Below are 21,023 nucleotides of genomic sequence, written 5' to 3'. Positions count from 1 at the left end.
AGACTATCAAATAAGATGCCTTAAATAAAATATCTAAGAACCTTTATTCTCCTTTAAAATAATTCTTAAAGTATGCAATGATTAAGAATGTGTGTATATGATGGAATAGTTTCATTAGAATGTGTGAGAGGCACCAAATTTGGGCTTTTATGGAAAAAATTCTAGCCAGCTATTTTTCAACACTGGCTGGCTACAATTAAAAATGACACAGTATTGGATAACAAAGATCTTATAATACGGTATCTCCCGACTGTGAAAAATGTTATGTGAGGTGTTTGCTCTTATTTAGCTCTCAAAGAGCATGAGATTGATGCATTTTACTTTAGAAGGAAATGTTTCTTTACCTGCTTGACAATTTCAACCGAGACTCCAATCTTCCTCAGAAGCGTCATTACTAGTCCTTAAATTAATTTCAATATGAACGTGGACTTAAAATCATTGTTTTATTTTATAAGGCCTGGTAACAGGAATTGAAAATAGTCAAGTAAAGCTCCTGAAAAACGGTCATCTAAAACATAATTTTTTTTAATGACTTTTTGTTATTTTCCACCACTTTGTTCAATGGACTAAGAGGCCAAATCTAACTGGTTATACAAATTTACAAACAACAAACATTTAAACTCAACACAATTGTAAGTATAAGTTAATTTAAAACTAGGATTACAAAATACTCCAGTCCTAAAAAAAAACAGCTTTCACTTTCTTCTAGTTGCTTGTTTGTGGTTATTTATTTGCTTTTTTTGAAAGCATGTATTCTGTTTTGATTATTTGATGTTCCTCAACATTATTGCAATGAGGACATGAAATAAAAAAATGAATGTATGATGGTCAATTTTGTAAAACTTTTAATGGGCCTAATCAATCAAGTAAGGCTTAGATGTTATGTTAATTTGCCAGCAGGTGGAGACAGAGTACTTTGAAATATTCCTTAAGCATCAACTTATGTTTCTTTCCTCTGTCGTTTGAAAGACACATTAAAACCAATAATGTTCATCATTTGAAGACATAATTTCTTCACACTCGTTTTGAACAGAATCTTAATCCGCCAGTTCTGTTTAACAAATGATTAAAATCCCAAATAATGTGGCACTGGCAGCAAATTCTGGCAGCTATTTTAAAAATTTATTGCAGACTAAATGGAGGAAGTAGACGATGCTGTGTCACCGCCCATTCTCTTCAGCTGGTGTTATAAAGCTAGTTATGCAGAGAGTAGCCAACACACGTCTCTCAAATTACTTTATAGGAACTTAAACACACTGAACCAAATTTATTTCAGCCTTCACAGAAAGAGCCACATGTGGGGATCATGAAAGGTGAGTCCTCAAATTATTATATGAACACCTGCTGACTGAATTAGATGTTTCTGCACTGAGATAATACTTCACTCTCTTTATTTTTAATAGAGTTTAGCATCTTTTCCATCTGGTTCATCAACCTGTTGCTGCTGCTGGAGAGCTCATCATATGCAGGAGACTCAAGTGTTGGTAAGCATATTTTCTCCCCCATTGCAACAGGTCTTCATTGTTTAGATTAGATTAGATAAGACACCTTAATTGTGCAATCATATGGAAATTTGTATTTGGCTTCACAGACATACATAGGCTTTCTTGCCACATTGCAGATGACATTTTAAAGACAATAAATAAGTTATTAGTGAGCTGAACAGTTGGGATGAAACTGGTAAATATTATCAATGAAATTAGTAGTATTTGTTGGTAGTTTGTTTAGTTTAAACTGCTCATTTGAAACACTTTTGAGGTTTTTGTAATAATTTTAATATTTATAATTCTGTATTTCATGATACATGTTGCATAGTTTTTTCTGTCTTTCTTTTAAAGCCTATATTAGCAAACTGAGAAACTGACAATATTTGCTGGTGTGACACCATATTCTGTGGTTTTGCATGTGCTGTTGCATGCAAGTTACTCAGTATAAGTGGTCAGTGGTGCGGTTAACATTTTTCAGTGTTAAAATCAGTAGATGCATTCATCTTCATCCTATTGTATTTGAATATTTCTACACACTGGCGTCCCTAAACGGTCTTTGAACTTTATAAATTGGTTATCCCTGGAGAGCTGAGACTTGTGGATTCAATGAGCAATTTTCAATTTTATTTATGTGTGACGATGTTAGCCCTATAGCAGCCATGTCATTGCAGTCAGAGCTATATTTGAAACTTGGCCTTATTGTACAAAATGACCTGCTGTGACCTCTAGGATAATCATAGCCTTGTGAAACTTTACAACCACAAACTAGAAACCTAGAGCATTCAGAGGATGTATTGCTTACGTTTATTGAAAATAAAGGGGGGTTCCCAGCAGTTAACAGAACAGAGCCGTCATCATACATTCACTGAAAAAATGCAATTCTTCCAGAAATGTCTAACAATTTGAAACAAAGTCACAGCAATGGATTTTTATGGTGTTTCTCAGGGTCTTGGTGTCTTAATGTGATATTTTGAAAGGGATTTTTAACCTTTTATTTCTCACAATGTAACAAATGGTTTCATGTGCAATAATCACCATGCCCCCCTCATGGACAGGTGCAATATTGGTTAGATTAGCTTGACTCTGTGCACTTTATTTATATGCATATGTAGCTACAGATTTTATATTTCACTGTGTTGTATTGTATTGTGTTTCTTTTTACTTGTATGTTTGGCTTGACCGGGCCTCAGTACTTAATTTCGTGCCTCATCATGTGCATGCTTGTGTTGTTGGTATGACAATAAAGAATTCTTAATCTTAAATTGCTGCCACCACTCATGAAACATAAGAAACACTGGTAGAGTTAAGCCTACGTTACATTATCAGTAGTATTTCAAACAACTCATGCATAAACTTTCCTCCTTTTAAAGACCTTTATATATTTGTCGTTCATGTCGGGTGAGCATGCTTATCTGTCCTGTCGTTCACAGCTCATGAGGAAGAAAAAGCTGCAGTTTCTCACTATCTTATTGAACTTCTGCAAGTATGAAGGCAGGACAGGAAGCCGTAGTACAGCAGCAGAGAGTGTAAAAGATATGTGGAGGGGGGTTGGGTGGGTCAGACAGCGGCAATTCAGTCTTTATTTAGTAAACTAGTTCCTGTGAGATGACTGGTTTCTGTGTCAAAAAAGCTATACGGAAATCACTCTTTCACATTTAATTATCCAGGGTAGCTTCACTGCTCGAACCTTTAGGCCACCACTGGTTACATTTGGAAATAGCGGTATGATAGTTGATAAAAAAATATTTTATTTTTAAAGATTTAATGTGACACGGACGAATCAACACAGACATTAAGTCGACCCTTTCAGCTTATGTTTGTGTTCAGTTTCAGTATCATTCTGAGTCATAACACTATCAGTCATTTAGCTCAGCAGAAGCAACATCATTCTAGTTAATCATTCCTAGAAAGTAAGATGCCCTTTTCCTTGTTTGCAGTGAATCCCTGTTGCTACTACCCCTGTCAGAACTCAGGAGTGTGTGTGAGGTTTGGTACAGATCAGTACCAATGTGACTGCACTCGCACTGGTTTCCATGGAGTCAACTGCACTGTTCGTAAGTACAAAAAAACGGCGTCTTGGACATAAACCTGCCTGTTGAACATCTTGGTGCAGGTTCATTTAACCTCTTCAAGCCAAAAGCCAAAGCTTATGAAAGAACTAGAAGGCCAAAATACATATATGAGGCTTCATAATAACAACTTAAACTACAATTATTCAAACAAGGTTGGTCTTCCCCCCACCCACTGGCAGGAAGGTTGGTTTTAAGAGGTTAAAAGTCACTTTGAAAGTCTGGTTAACCTCCCAAATACTGCTGTTGGCAAATTGTGGTCTAGACCAAGGTTATAATAGTTTTGTTTTTTTCATTAGTCTTAGTTTTAATTTCATTGTGAATTTTTGTTTTCAAATTCAGTTAGTTTGCTAGTTTTAGTTAGTTTTTATTTTTTGGAAAATGCTTAGTTTTAGTTTAGTTTTTATTAGTTTTAGTTTTTTTGTAATGGGGTATTTGTTGGGTGCCAGATTCAAAAAAGTCGCAATAAATGTTGCCATTATTTCCTTAGTATTATCCATCTCAGCCACAATTAGTTTATCAAGTCATAAAACTAGATGAAATAGATTTCATATCAACCAAAAAGGTTTACGTATGAAAATAGTTAAGACAAAAACGAATTTCCACTATAATTTAGTTAGTTTTGTAACCACAAAATACAGTTTCAGTTAGTTATCTTTTTTTTTTTTTTTTTTAAACTCATTTTTATTTCAGTTAACGAAAATGTTTTTTCAATTCTAGTTTTCGTTATTTCGTTAGTTTTTGTTAACTATAATAACCTTGGTCTAGACACGAACCTTGTGAATTCTAATGATCCTGTGTCATCCATTGATTTATTTGAAGTGATACAAAGAATATTAACAGTTGACCTTTGTGTGTAGCCGAGTTCTGGACCAGACTTCGCCTCATGCTGAAGCCGAGCCCATCGACGGTGCACTACCTCCTCACACACTTCCGGTTGCTTTGGGACCTCGTTAATAACTCTTTCCTGCGAGACACAATCATGAGATTAGTGCTGACAGGTAGGTAAAAAAAGGTTCAAGGTGAAGAACTGCAACCCATACAGAAGTCACTCAAATAAGTAGCGTCAAGCAAATAAGATAGAAAGAAAAAGGTGTAGTTGACAACACAATTACATTTTTTTTCTCAAAGTCAGGAGCGACCTTATTCCAAGCCCTCCGACCTACAATTCAAAGTATGGGTACCTCAACTGGGAGGCCTACTACAACATCTCCTACCTCACCCGTCTCCTGCCTCCTGTACCTGAGGACTGCCCTCTGCCCATGGGAGCTAAAGGTGAGACCTGCACAGCTTTGCTCATTACATTACATTACATGTCATTTAGCAGACGCTTTTGTCCAAAGCGACTTACAATAAGTGCATTCAACCTGAAGGTACTAGACTTAGACCACAGGAATCAAGTAAGTACATAACTTTAAGAGCCAACTGTCATCGTTACAGGAGTACTATATGTTAAAGAAGAAAAGAAGATATATATATATATATATATATATATATATATATATATGCAACATGGTCTCAGAAATCCGTGAAATAGCCACAGATTCGCTTAACTCAAAATCCGTGGAATAGCCACGGAATCACTCAAATTTCCGTGAAACTGACACTGATTCGCTACAATGCAAGTTAATGACAGTCATATCCCGTGGCTATTCCAACATACAAAGTGATTATGTACATTCACTGAGTGAATATTTAGAAAATACAACTTTTTTATGCAGAAACTAAGTCAAAATATTATTTTTTTCACTAAAAATGAGAGAACTGTCCGCCATGTTTTTTGTTCTGACCGGCAGGACCTTGAAAGTCACGTGACTTGGAACAAACCAATAGGAAAAAATATCCATGGAATAGCCACGGGATATGACTTACATTAACTTGCATTGCAGCAAAATCCGTGTCAGTTTCACGGAAATTTGAGTTATTCCGTGGCTATTCCACGGATTTTGAGTTAAGCGAATCTGTGGCTATTTCACGGATTCCTGTGAGACCTAGTTCATATATGTTAGGTGACCATGACTTAACCAAGGTATTAAGTCCTGCTCCTGAGAAAATCTTTACGTGTTTCTTTTTCTGCAGGTAAACCTGTTCTCCCCGATCCCAAAGTGATGTGTGAGAGGTTTCTAAAGAGAAAGACATTCAGGCCTGATCCTCAGGGAACCAATCTGATGTTTGCCTTCATGGCCCAACACTTCACCCACCAGTTCTTCAAGACGGACCATGCAGTTGAAGGTGGCTTCACTAAGGCTTTAGGACACGGGGTGAGATATACACTAGAGAGGAACAAGCACATGTGTCTTATATAATGTGTTAGTTGTGATTGAGTTTAAATTCATGTATTTTTTCTCTCACCAGGTCGACGCGGGCAACATCTACGGAGACAACCTGGAGCGACAGCTGCAACTCCGGCTTCTCAAAGATGGAAAGCTGAAATATCAGGTAACAAAGAAATAGATTGAAAGTTTTATTGAATTATTCCACTCTCACTGTCTGTACTGTAAGTATGTGGAGCCAGCAGCTGGTTGGCTTAGCTTAGCACGAAGACAGGAAAAAGGGGGAAATACCTAGCTCATTTGTTTGATCCATACAGAAACGGTGATGAAAAAAATGATATCTGGGGTTTCAATTTTTTCTAAACTAACTATTGTTATGCCCCAGTCTAGGGGGCCTAGAGCACAACATGAAAAGGCCCCATCTCCCAAGTAGCCACAAACAAAGATTAGTTTGAAGAACATCCATCCATTTTCCTCCGCTTATCCGGGGCCGGGTTGCGGGGGCAGCAGGCTAAGCGGGGCATTCCAGACGTCCCTCTTTATTTACCATAAGAACTTTAGGGGTGGACTAAAACCAAAACAAGCAAAACGATCCTGTTTTAAAAATAATAAATTTACCCGAGAAAACAAAGGTTACAAAGTCTTACCTCCCTACCTACTTAAACGGGAGAAAACCAGAAACAAAACCCGGCAGCCCACCCTTACTACTCAAACAAGGGAATTATATCCAAATAACCACAAGTTAAACAAAACAGAAGTGTGACCGGTTGGGAGACGAGGAGGATGAGGAAATGCCTGCTGCCGCCGACGGTGGCCGCCATCTTGGCTCCCTTTATACCAGGTGGTTCCGGCTGCAGCCAATCCCGGCCCCGGCGTGGAACCTTTCCACCAATCACACCGCGGTTATGGCACACCCCAATCTGCATAATAAAAAAAAGAAAACATATTTGCAGTTTGCAAATAATGACCACAGTCATAACACTATAGACAAAAAATTAACAGAAGCGTTTGTTGCAAAATGTCAACTTATTCCTTTAAAATCCAGAGTGCCCTCCTTTCTAGGTATATGTAAGTTAGCCTGTATTTATATGGTGTCAGAATAATTGGAATAATTAGTTCCCAACTGAGAGAAATCCTGTAAACGCCCCATCAATTCAGAACATTAACTCAGAAAGTCAGCAAGTATTTTGTGGTACACAGCTTGCAGAATTGATGTTATATTAAGTTAAGTAACTTTTTATGAATGTATGTATTGCAATATTATAAGAAAACACAACCTTTTTACATTTGAAAACTTCATATACTACAGCAATCTTAAACTGATGTGTAAAAGTCTATATAATTCTGCTCAGGTAGAGCTACTACACAAGCCTCAACCAATTGGGACTCTTTTGTTCCAAAATAAAATACCTCTTCTCTGTAAAGGGAACACAATTCTCTACCCACTAATCTTAAACCACAGAATAATAGTGGTGTCTTTAATAGTGGACTCAAATTATGGTTAAAATCAAAACAACAGTGTTTGCATGAATAGCTTATGAATGGTTTGTTTGATCAAGTTGCCTTTGCTTTGCTTTTTTAGCCCTTATTGCTTCTGTATGTATTTTAATTCTGAATATATATTGATGCGGTTATTAATCATAATAATAACTTCTTAAAAACCTCCTCTGGACAAGTGTTGAAAATTAGCATGTTGCTAAAACACTCTGGGTTTGCCCAATGTAATGGTGATTTCCATATTAAATAAATAAATTATTATTGCATATCATATATTTTTGTTCACTTGCAACTTGCAATACAGTTTGTAACCTTTTGTTGCAGGTTGACAAAGATGAGTTAAGATTATTATTTATTATCATAAACCACCAAGAGCTGTTTCTTGCATATCTAAAAGTTGTCATCTTTTACTTCCTTTCTCACGCTAGCTTCTGAGAATATCATGGTTCAGTTTCCAGAAAAGCAGCAAAAGTGATAAAGTAACCACTTTATCACTTTTGCTGCTATCTGAAGACAGGAGACAGAATCCTATCTTTGGCAGGTGGTTATGGCGCTGTCTACGTGATTGTGATCAGGGTTTGAGAGTTAACTTCCTCACACCATCTTTATCTGAAAGGCACTGTGCTTCAAGGTGTCTGTCCTGTAGCATGGTACTCATTTAGTTTTGTTTCGTTTATTTAGGTCAATACATGTCATTAAAATAAAAGTAAGAAACCAGAAAAAAACATTGATCAAAGTAAACAATAAGTAAACAGAGAAAGAAAATTGATAATAGACATTTGACTGAAAAGGCTGAAGCATAGCTTATTACGCCTACCCTGTTACAAATTAAAAATGTACAATCTGTTATTTATTAATAAAAGAAATAAGCAGTCACAAAAGAGAGAAAAGAGAGAAGCTGCTTGATTTTTTTCCCTTCCTTCCCCCTTCCCTTCCTTCCTCTTCTCCTTTCCCTTCTTCCTTCAATCTTCCTTAAAAAAGAAGAAAAAAAAGGACAATCCAACATACAGAACAAAACAAAAACAGCTGGTGTTGGCTCTGGTTTTTAACTTTATAAATATACACACCCCTCTGAAATTGTAATGGCTTCATCTTATATTGAACATTTTCTGAATACAGTCAGGCAGCATGTTGCTGTTAATTTTGAACATAAACTGTGCTGTTTTGAAATCCACCGGTTCTTTGAATTTCAGTTCATTTAAATTAATAAATAATTGAGTAGTTGGATGCTTATAATTTACTTTGTTTATAAGTCACATTCCTTTTTTTTTTAAAGTAGAAAAATTAGTTTGGTGTACTCACAAGTCCTGTGCACAATAACTATCACAAGAATGCTGCTTTATAAAGAAATATAAGAGACAAGATGCTATTTTTGTCTGTTCACAGATGGTAAACGGTGAGGTGTACCTTCCTACAGTATCAGAGGTCCCTGTTCACATGGTGTACCCTGAACACATCCCTCCAGAGAAGCGTCTGGCCACTGGGCAGGAGGTGTTTGGCCTACTGCCGGGCCTCACCATGTACGCCACAATATGGCTGAGAGAGCATAACAGAGTGTGTGACATCCTGAAGGCTGAACATCCCACCTGGGACGATGAGCAGCTCTTCCAGACCACAAGACTCATCATCATTGGTGAGAGCGCCAGAAGCATAGAAGTCTCAAGCAAGGTTACTATAGTTAACGAAAACTAACGAAATAACGAAAACTAGAACTGAAAAAACATTTTCGTTAACTGAAATAAAAATAAAAACTAGAGTTTTTAAAAAAACGATAACTAACTGAAACTGTATTGCACAGTTACAAAACTAACTAAAATGATCGTGAAAATGTACTTAGTTTTCGTTTTTGTCAACTTTTTTCATTCATAATTCAGTGTTTCTATTGGAACATGCAACACATGGTAAATATGTTTACTGAGACTGGGATGTCTACACTCCAACCAAAATTCAAAACAGTTAATAACCTTATTGGGGCTGAGATGATAAACCAAAGGAAATAAAGGCAACATTTATTATGACCTCTTTGAAACTGGCACCCAACACATAGCCCATTACAAAAAAACTAAAACTAACACTAAAACTAACAAAAACTAAACTAAAACTAAGCATTTTCAAAAAATAAAAAATAAACTAAAACTAGAAAACTCACTCTTAAAACTAACTAAAACTAACTGAATTTGAAAACAAAAATTCACAACGAAATTAAAACTAAAACTAATGAAAAATCCAAAACTATTATAACCTTGGTCTCAAGTTTGTGTTTGGATCTGCAAATGGGTGATTCTCATGAACATGGTGCAGCTCATTAGCCTGGCTAACGCCCAGTGGTGGAAAGTAACTAAGTACATTTACTCAAGTACTGTACTTAAGTGCAATTGTGAGGTACTTTTACATTACTTGAGTATTTCTATTTTATGTGACTTTATACTTCTACTCCACTACATTTTTAGGCAAATATTGTACTTTTTACTCCACTACATTTAGCTGACAGCTTAAGTTACTTTTCAGGTCGAAATTTAACATAAAAACTTAAAAAATGTAAAGTCATGAGGCATTTTTTTTTAAGTTAAACCTCACAACAGTATATTAAGTGGTTAAAATCAGCCCCATTTAAAAAAATAAATAAAGCACTACTTGCATAAATGCATCAATACCAATAATCTAATAATATATTAGATAATACATTACAATGAGTGGGGGCGTGCTGCATAATGAGTACTTTTACTTTTGATACTTTAAGTACATTCTGATGCTGATACTTTTGTACTTTTACTTCAGTAAGTTTTGAATGCAGGACTTTTACTTGTAGTGGAGTAATTTCACAGTGTGGTATTAGTACTTTTACTTAAGTAAAGGATCTGAATACTTGTTCCACCACTGCTAACGCCAGACTAATCTCAAATGAGATTATTTGGTGTTTTTTAAAACATTAGAAAACAGTAAAAAAATGCCCAAAGTGACTTCATCCAATGTCTTGTTTTGTCCAAATCCTAAATCATATTTAATTTACTATCATTTTAGACACAAAAAAACAGAAAATTATACTATCTGAGGCCTTGGAATGATCATATTTTTGTCATTTTTGCGGAAAAAATACTACAATCAACTAATTGATTTACTGTTGCAGCTCTAATTGCTTAACCCATTGACGCCGGGAAAGCATTACTGCATTTCTACCATTAAAGCCGGGAGCGCTGTTGCGTCACTCTACCATTAAGGCCGGGACAGCGGATATGTCATTTTGTAGTATTTGTATTTTTTTCCACCTATTTTCGGTCCCCTGGCCAATGAAATGCATCAGAACATGATCAGAATACATGCGGGAGTGTCGCAATGCAACATCGGACTTTTCCAGAACTTATAAATCATGGAGGAAGACGACTATAGCGGAGGAGCTCAGCAGTAAGTGACGGATGAAAACAGCGCCGGTCATTTAATTACTGATCCGGACTTTGAACCCTCGAACCAATCGACCGGCATTTATGGATGAGGATTATGTTTTTAGACGACATATTTTCACCAAAGAACAGACAGATTTGTGGCCATCTGGAGATAATAATATTATTAATAATATATTAATATTAATAATAATAAGGCTAATTGATTGTGATGATGATATAAGAAATCATGACTGTTTATGTCTTATATTACTTTATGCGTCGTTGAGTACCCTGAAAAGTGCAATATATAAAATGTATTATTATTATTTATTATTATTATTATTATTATGATATATATATTTTTTTATTAGAGTAGGCTAATGAGAACTATGTCTTGTTCTTCCAGTGGTCATATCATGTTTGCATCTTGCTAATGGGCATGTATTAGTATTATGAATAGGATTTTTTATTCAGACAAATGTAACATTTGCTGAGTTTGTTGATTTTTTAAAAAAATGTATTGATGGTTTGGACAAATAAACTCAACTTCGTATGAAAGCCATGGGTATAAGCTCTCAATTACTTTTTGAATTTCATTTTTTTAACTGCTACAGAGGCTGAAAAATCTATTATTTAGTAGGTGTTGAATTTCCAGAAAAACTTCAGGTTTTAGGGGGTCATTTGAAAATCGCCCATAGGTTTTCCAGGCATTTTTTTCCAGGCGCTTTAGGCCTTAATGGGTTAAACAAATTAACAGTTAAAATTTACATCTTCAAGAATCCTTGAACCATTTGTCATTTCAATAGATTGCAATTTTTGTCCCACAGGAGAGATCATCAACATCATAATCGAAGAGTACGTGCAGCACCTGAGCGGATACCATCTGAGCCTGAAGTTTGATCCCGCTCTGCTCTTCAGCGAACGTTTCCAGTACAGCAACCGCATCGCTCTGGAGTTCGGCCACCTCTACCACTGGCACCCGCTGATGCCTGACAGCTTCCTCATTGACGGAGATGAAATCCCGTACTCCCAGTTTCTGTACAACACCTCCATCCTCCTGCACTACGGTGTGGAGAAACTGGTGGACGCCTTCTCTCGTCAGCCTGCAGGACAGGTAGATAAATGTGTACAAGAATCCAGTTTTAAAGCTAAAAATGTAGCTACAGTTTGGTTAGTGGAGTTGAAATTTAAAGTGGTGGGAAGTACATTTTCTAAAGTACTGTTTCTCCATTTAACCCTTAATAGGGCACTCATTGACATTAAAATACTTGCAAATTTCAACCCTAGAGAACATTGGAGGATATTACATACTGCCAGAATGTATAAATCTGAAAAAAGTTGCTTTTTTCTCGTAAATCTGTGACTTTTTTCCACGCAGTTTTGCCACTTTAAATCTCTTAAATTTGCGATTTTTTTCCTTGTAGATCTGCCACTTTAATATAGTAAATCTGCATCTTTTTTCTCGAAATATTTCTATTTTTTATTTTGGATATCCACTGAAGTTACCAAATACGCTTCTTCGCCCGATAAAGGGTTAAGGACACACATGAGTGCACTTTTTCTTCACTGAAAAGGCACCCTAGAGAAAACAGCATCTTGTTTTATCCACCATAGAGGCATGTTAGAGGCCACTTTTTCTGCATTTTCTTTTTTGAACATGCAGCTTTTTGTTCCCTAAGTCCACCAGTACTCAGAAATATATGATATACTAAGAGGACATGTAATTATGTGCACCAAACCACAGTGTTTCTTAATTCTTCCACATTAAAGCGAACTTCCCCTCATTATCACTTCCTTATCTCTCAGCAGCATCATTTGCATGCAGCACTTTATTTCTGGGTCGTTGCCTGTCATGCAACAAATGTGTTTGTTATCTTGCTCTTCGTGTTGACAGTTTATTATTTCAGTAACATTTCCGTCTGTGATTCAGATCGGTGGAGGTCACAACTTTCATGCAGCTGTGCTCAAAGTGGCTGAAATGGTCATCAGAGAATCCAGAGCAACACGTGTGCGGCCTTTTAATGAATACAGGAAGAAGTTCAACCTGAAACCCTACACCTCTTTTTATGAATTTACTGGTAAGCAATAACATTATTGTAACTGAAACTTGGTTCCTTTAAAAAATATATATTTTATGTGTAATTCAGCATTTATACTTTTGTCCCCAATTTGATATTATTTTGCCACAGTTGGATGCAAAATTAATTCAGTAAAAACAACAAAATTATTATTACATTACATACAGATTAAGTCAGTATTTTGTTTTTCTGTGGTTACTCTGTGGTTAATTATGTAAGAATATGGGTACAGCCATCAAAAAGTCCACACCTCTGGAAAAAATAATCATGCATGAATCCTTCATATGGATTTAACTAAACCATAACATCATTTTTTATCTGATATAAGCAGCATTGGAGGACTGAGAATCATCTTTTGTCATTTGGTCAAGTAACTTAATACACAGATTTGTTTTCATTGCTTTAAAACTGTTGGCAAACTTGAAAAACAACAACAATGGTGTACCATTATGCAGCTGTTTTTGGTTTAGTTTTAAAAAAGCAAAGCTGTTGTAATGGCCGATTATATTTGTGATAATAGTAGGGTATGACTAAGTGAAGTGACTAATCCTATTTCTCCTTTTAGCCAGTTCAGGTTAGGTTGCAGAGGTGAACATAGATACACAAGCAAACATCCTATTAAAAAAAAACAGAAATAGAAATTAATTAGATAAAAATAAAGTAAGGTAAGATTAAATAAATTTAAAAAACTAGATAAAAAAGATAAAACAATAAATAAATAATTAAGAAATAGAGCATGATAATATATATATATGTATGTATATATATATATATATATATATATATATATATATATATATATAGACTAATAAATAGTAGCAAATAAATAAATAAAAGAGAAGATGTTATAACACTAAGATGCATGAGCAGAAAAATCTCTAAAAATGGTTCAGGTAAAAGCCAAATTAAAAATATAAGTCTTAAGTTTGCTCTGAAAAATATGAATGCATTTTGTTCTCTTCTAATCAGATGACAAAGAGATGGCGAGAGATTTAGAGGAGCTCTATGGGGACATAGATGCTCTGGAGTTCTACCCCGGCGTCATCCTGGAGAAAACAGGTCCCGACAGAATCTTTGGTGAGAGCATGGTGGAGATGGGTGCTCCCTTCTCCCTGAAAGGCCTGCTGGGAAACCCCATCTGCTCCCCTCACTACTGGAAGCCCAGCACCTTTGGGGGAGAGACGGGCTTCAATATCATCAAAACTTCCACTCTGAAGAAACTGGTTTGTCTCAACACCAAGTGGTGTCCATACGTGGACTTCCATGTTCCCCGAAATGAGGAGGAGGCAAAACCAAGGAAACAGTCAACTGAACTTTAATGAATATTCACCGGGTGATTTGTGGTCAATCACAGTACATTACTATGTTGACTGTGGGAGGTATTGCAGTTGTTGTATTTCCATTGAGGCTTGATTTTGGGGAAGGAGTGATGTTAAAACTCATGTGCTAATTAAGTGGTTTTAACCCGGTCTCTATGTGTATTTTGCATTAAATGACATCTGCTTTCCACAAACACAGCTGACAGATTCCATCGATTCTGGTGCAAGAAAATAAAATACCTGTGGGCATTTGAAAAACTTTAATTTGTATAATTTGTATAACTCAGTATGACTTTTTTTTATTTATGTGTGTGTTTTCCCCCTCTTCTATTACAGGTATTCTGTAATTTCCCAGCTTGGGATAAATAAAGTATATCTATCTATCTATCTATCTATCTATTACATCACTATATCTTCTTGAAACCAAAACATACCTCAGATTACTGTACAAATCTGTTAAAAAAATACAAAGTAAGGAATAGGCCAGGAATGATAAGAAATATGATGTACAAACAGTTATTTTGTTGCATATTAGTTGAAACGTCTTATTTTGATTAAAATGAATCCTACACATTTAAATTTGGGGACAAGACTTGACTTTAGACACTGATTCCTCCACAGTGATTAAATTAAACGTTTGAAAGATCTATATCTCCTCTTTACTGATCTCTCAAAATGTTGATTTATATCATGTTGGTTTGGTCTATATCGTGAGAGTAGGACCCGGGGAACATGAGGTGAACCTTGTTGTCCCTGCTTTGCATCAGTATATTTGCATTTCACTGTAAGAATGCAAATATCTAACTTGTGCCTACAGTAAGCACGGCCTCACACAGCTGCTAACAACACTGCAGACTCATCCTGTTACATTTTGTTAAGTTGTTACATGGGTTTCTACATAATTTACATTTACAAAAACTGACAACCACAGATGCCTAAATTTGATGTGTGTGTGTTTGAGTTCTCACACTGACTGACAGGATGCGGAGGGTGGTGGTGTATCACCCTGCATGAGAAAGGGGATCACACACTTTTGTGGTTTTCTTGATGTCCCAATAGGGCAGACAAGGTTACTTCACTGTCTCATGTGTAAATGTAAAGGTTATAACTTGAGAGTGACACCAAAACTGCTGTATCATAGACACACATACACTTTAGACTGTTAAAGTAGGAACAACAGATAAGACAACTCATGAATTAATTTTGTGTAAGTAACATCAGTAAGTAACTCTTGTGTTTAAGGTGCATCCATTATGGTTTGAATAGTATTGGATGCAAATATAACTAAGGATACATCTAACCGAAGGTATACTGGACTACGACATTTTAACTGTATGGTAAATTGCTAATTGTATGTTTAACTTTTACTGTTAACTTTTCTGCGATTCAATTAGAATTACTGTGTAAAAGCATTTGCTGAAACAATAATGCCTTTAGAGGCAGAAAAGTAAGGTTTTACTGACCTCTGGGGGTATTTATTTCATGTGGTCGCTGCACTGTGAATGTTTCAGCTGCTAGATGGCAGCAAAAACAAGATTATCAACCAGTGGTTTTTAGGCCTTTTCCAATGAAGACATTTCAACATGAAACAGTAAGTGAAGCACCGGTGTAAATGATAAAATCAGTGATGGATTAATTCCATCTAGCTACTTCAGTTTCAGGGTCCTGGTATTGTGTTTACTGGCACATTGTGATATCTTACTGGGACACTTGAACTGAACAAAGCGATTGTTCACATTTTTTAATAGTAATAACTTTTCTATTGTAACAAGTCAAAATGTCTGCTGTGAAAAAGGCCTGCATTATGTTCAATGTTACTTTTAAAAACAGCAGATCAAGCCAAAGTGATAAACGCTTTTATACCCAATGTAAAAGAAGAAGAAAATAAGTTGAGTGCAGTTATATGTAAGATAAAGCACAAATATGCAAATCTTTATTGTATTGCTCAATGGCCACACGGGAATAAAATATAGTCCATTTTTGAGAGTCTAATTTAACACTCCCTGAAAACACTCCAACAGTAGAATTCAGTTAAAACAAATGGTCTTAAAAAAATTCTAACAGCTGGTATATGGCAAATGAAACAACTTATAAGGAAAAATGCCAATTGAAAAAGTAATATGTTGCGTTCTCTCTCTGAGCACCACAAAGAAGATTATATGATAAAACATGACAAAACTCATTGTGAAAAATACTTTGAGGATTCAATTTTCTACTCACCTGGTATCTAAGTATGCAGATAGTTTCCGATTTTATGTACCTGGCTGAATGAAGGCAAAACTATAAGCACACTATACAGTATATTCACCTTATTCAGCCACGCCCATTTTCTACATTTTTTTACTTCCGGATTGTGTGGGAACTTCCGGTAGGCTACCAACGGCTAGTTAGCTACATTGAAAACCCCAGCTAAGTAAGATGGAGAGGCTAACGTGGGTAGAGACAAAAATCAACATTAAAAGGTCGGATGGAGGAATTGTTCTTCGCCACCCGAGGTTAAGGAACTCCACTGAGTGGGTGGATGATATGCGGCGATGGCCTCAGGTGTCATATGGAGATATTTTTAATTATTTAGTGCTTTCGGTGGGCGTCGATGGGTCGGCGATGAAGAATTTTAAGAGCACGGAGGCTTACCAGTACCTTCTCAGTGGAAAGGTCGGTCGTGTTGTACATTGCGAGAGTGAGAAGGAGGATTATGTATTTTTGAAAGCTGCAGTCAACCCCAGCCAGGCAAGCGCACCAAGCCACAGTGCATGGGTGTTAACCAGGACCGATGGAGCCGTGGAGACAACCGGGTGCACCTGTATAGCCGGTGTTGTGCCGTATTAAGCACCCCTGCCGTGAAAAGCACCCCCTCGTCGCGGGAACGCGCATGTGGAGAGGACGCTATAAACTACTACCAAACGGACATATATTACCCACAGATCTCTTATTCACGAGTAAATGTCAAAAAGGACTAAATGCTCATGTTTAATTTACTACAAATGACAACGTACACACAATGACAAAAATGATATTCTCATTCCATGTCACGTTCTGTTTAGCGTCCAGTTTTGTGTTAATGATTCATGTTTAAATGCGCTCATGGATTCCACAATAGTCATACTTTCCCACAATCACAGTCACAGATAACAAAAATCGGGTAAATGGTTATTGATGCCATTAATTAATAGCCTTCTTACTGTGTTGTCTTCCATAATATTTGTAAATATATATAATATAAACTCCTAAGTATGTGTTTGTGTGAGTGTATATATATATATATATATATATATATATGTATATTGAAGTGTCAGTGTGTTGTTTTTTTTCTTGGTCTACTTATCATTGAATATAAACTCCTAAGTAAACTCCCCGCGACGAGGGGGTGCTTTTCACGGCAGGGGTGCTTAATACTGCACAACACCGGCCTTGGGAGGTCTTGTAGCCACGCCGCAGCAATTTTGTGGAAGGTAAGCCTGTTATTCAGCATCATTTAATGTCTCAGACATCTGTGTAATTACATTATTAGTTGATTTTTGACGACTTAGCAAAGAAAATAAGAAGCTGTCAACTTGTAAGAACTGTTACTAGGTTAATGTTAGGACACCTGAATCTGCAAGGTAGCTAGCATTAGCTTTATGCGAAGACTGCGATTCTCCCGTATTTCTTTTCCCATAACACGCAAGGAAAGCAATTGTTTGTATTACATATTATATGGTGCTATGCAATGTTGGTCAGACCGAGTTTCTCGCACTCGTACTCAAGAGTTATAGCAGTACCACTAGTTTCTTGTGCATGTTATGGTAGTTGTCATGCACGCGCATCCCATGCTTTTCTGTTTGTCAACACGTTGTTTGTTGAGTGTATCTGATGATATTAACATATTTTGTCTTTGGACAAACAGCTGCTGAACTGGTGACCATTTGTAAGTTGTCTAATCCCGTAATGGTTACAAGAACTAAGGTAAGTAAGGACTTCAGGTAAGTAACTTTTTATTAAAGAGATCAACTACAGTATACCTTAAATTGAATTATGGTAAGTATACATTTTACTTGGCATTTCCAAGTTATTTTACTTGACATTTTACTATGAACAATTGATGTGAACTATACTGGCAGGCCTATGACAACATCTAAAAGGTAGGTTAGCTGTTCACTCCCAATGGAGGGTCCAGCATGGGTTGTCAATATTCATGTAATGTGGTATGGGATTAATACATTTTATAGCATTAGCCGTCACTGTCTGGAGGGTGGGGGTTACCTTGGAGGAATATCATAACCAAAGAAACTGGACATCATAGAAATGTGTGCATACATTTGTCGTATGCTTACTGCTAATCCCATACTGAAAAAAATGAAAGTTGACAACCCTGAAACGTCTAATCACTTGCTTGGAACAAGGTAAGGTCATGAATAATATTGATTTACAATTTAAAAGTAAAGGTAAAATAATTTGTCACTTCATTTGGGTTGTGATCATAACTATTGATAGCAATTTATTACTATGCATTATAATTACACAAATTTATGGTTTTAGGTTGAAAATGCAGTGTCCAATGGCCTGACAGGAGTTGCCAGTACTGATGAGCAGCGGCAATGGAATAGCAGGACCCAAAGGAACATCACACCGAAGCTGCTGGCTGAAATTTCCTTTACCCACCATAGGGCCAATGATGCTTTCCAAGCACCTGATGTGAGGCCCCATCATCTACCTCTGCCTCCCACCCCTCTTTTCCAGACCCAAGAGGCTCTCCGTGATGGACTGAAACACTTGAAGCTGCCCATGTCAAGTCTGCTGTACAAGTGTGTGAATGCTGAAACACCAGCCATGAACCTTCTGGAGCCTCCAGCAGCAACCCATGCAGACCATGATGGCTCCAACATCTGCCCTCCCTGCTCTGCATTTTATGAGGAGTTTGTGAAGATAGACTCAGGGAGACTGGAGCTGCTGACTCAGGAGCAGAGTGCCTCACATCTCTGGCATGACTCTCGCAGATTAAGAGTTACTGCCAGCTCTGCAAAAAAGGTACCGGTCAGAAGCAGCCCCCAAGTGTTTCTACAGCAACATGCTTTCCCTCGTTTTCATGGCAATGCTGCTACCAGACATGGCGTGGAGGGTGAGGTGTTGGCCCTGAAGTGGCTAGCAGACAGTGGCTACAAGGTAACACGCCATGGCACAGTCTTGTGTCCTGGAGAGCCCTGGCTGTCAGCCAGCCCCGATGGGGTTCTGAGTTCAGGGGAGCTGCTGGAAATTAAATGTCCTTTCCTTAAGGCAAATGAAACACTGGAGGACTTAATAGGAAGTCATGACAAAAAATATGATGTTAAGATTGTCGAGGGTATTCCAAAGTTACAGCCTAATGGCCCCCGTGGCTTCTACATTCAAATTCAAATTGGCTTGTTCTGTACAAAGCTAAAGGCATGCAAGTTATTAATTTGGTCTCATTCAAAACAGGTGATGCTTCACATCCCATATGATGAGGCTTTCTGTGTAAAGACTGTGGCTAGACTAAGATCCTTCTATTTCAGAGACATGCTTCCTTTTGTTTCAGATGAGTATAGTGAAGGTCGCCTGTTGCTCTGTGAGCGTTATATGCAGTTATGCAAATGATTACACCCAGACCTAGTTATCCTTAAAGGATATGTTCTATAAGTGGACCACATAAAACACATTTCTGATGTTTAAAAAAAAAAAAAAATACTACCCCTAAATGTCAGTCAAATGATCTGTGATGTGCCATATACGTTACAATGGGCGTTTATGGTATTTATGTTGATGATATTTCTTATTTTAAAACAGTAAAAAACTAGACACACAAAACAGAGACATAAATTTGCCTTTCTCTTTTGCATCTCCATAACCTATCAACATTTTGACTTAAATTTGTTCTAGAAATATGGTCAGAACAAGTTAGATGCAATAAAGGACACCCTATTAACGGAATAGAATTGTTAAATTGATTTAAACTTAGCCTAGAAACAAGAATTAAGCTTTTTGAAAAATTTCACATATCTGTTTCCAGTCACAGCCACATTTTGGAGATGTCACTTCTTGTTAAAGTCACACGACCACCAAACCAGGGTGTTGAGTATGTGTCGCTTAGGGATTTAATGAGTTAATATCAAGCATAAAGCTGAATGAGAGATTCTAGAAGATTTAAAGTGTTTGTTACACTGGTGTCACCACGGGTTCTTATGGGTTAAAATATCAGATGACACCATTACTTTAACAAAACAATATAGATGTTGTTAGATTGTTGCAAAGGTGTGTTCCGATCAAATGCGAAGCAGATTTAAACAGATTTAAAGTGTTTGTTAAACAGGTGTCACCATGGGTTCTTATGGATTAATGTACTTATTTATGCCCATTGTTTTTTGATGTAATTTATTTTTTAGTAGTCTGTCAAAGCATTAACTCAAACATTAAAGAAAATAACAAATGCTGATTATGTGTCAAGTTTATTAACCCTCTCTGACAAAGACATTTGTGTATTACAATACATATATCAGTTAAAGTTTTGTATAGCGTTGTAAACATGGAAAAACTCTTTATACACATAACACTTAATACTTATTCAAGTCTTGTGCAATGCTCCTTTTCACAAAATCTGTACGTCACATATTAGCATTAGACTGTAAGAAACACTATCACCAGGAGCTCATCCATATTTGTTGCTGTTTTATCCCTGTGTAAGCACCTACACTTACAGAAGTTTACATACACTATATAAAAAGACACATATGCTTTTTTTTCTCACTGTCTGACATGAAATCAGACAATCACTTTTCCTGTTTTAGGTCCGTTAGGATTACCAAAATTATTTCTATTTGCTAAATGCCAGAATAATGAGAGGATTTCTTTAGACAATTTTTTTATTACTTTCTTCAAAGTCAGAAGTTTACATACACTAACATTATTATGCCTTGAAAAAAATCTGG

At 36.6% G+C, this 21,023-nt stretch overlaps 1 protein-coding gene across 1 annotated transcript; it reads left to right on the top strand.

Moving 5' to 3' along the window:
• Positions 1-1,178: 1,178 nt before the first annotated feature.
• On the top strand, positions 1,179-14,438 carry ptgs1 (prostaglandin-endoperoxide synthase 1). Its single transcript, XM_059338001.1, has 11 exons — positions 1,179-1,313; positions 1,404-1,484; positions 3,425-3,541; positions 4,417-4,557; positions 4,688-4,831; positions 5,636-5,817; positions 5,912-5,995; positions 8,713-8,959; positions 11,534-11,820; positions 12,637-12,784; positions 13,754-14,438. The coding sequence occupies exons 1-11, from the start codon at positions 1,307-1,309 to the stop codon at positions 14,101-14,103; spliced, it is 1,788 nt and encodes a 595-aa protein (XP_059193984.1). The 5' UTR covers positions 1,179-1,306; the 3' UTR covers positions 14,104-14,438.
• Positions 14,439-21,023: the final 6,585 nt, after the last annotated feature.

The sequence above is a fragment of the Centropristis striata genome, chromosome 7, assembly GCF_030273125.1.
Source record: "Centropristis striata isolate RG_2023a ecotype Rhode Island chromosome 7, C.striata_1.0, whole genome shotgun sequence".
NCBI lineage: Eukaryota > Metazoa > Chordata > Actinopteri > Perciformes > Serranidae > Centropristis > Centropristis striata.
This window is presented reverse-complemented; position numbering and strand designations above follow the sequence as displayed.

Coding starts and splice junctions, on each gene's coding strand:
- ptgs1 (XM_059338001.1), top strand. Junction 4,558..4,687: donor CATGAGATTAGTGCTGACAG/GTAGGTAAAAAA, acceptor TTTTTCTCAAAG/TCAGGAGCGACCTTATTCCA. Junction 5,818..5,911: donor CTAAGGCTTTAGGACACGGG/GTGAGATATACA, acceptor TTCTCTCACCAG/GTCGACGCGGGCAACATCTA.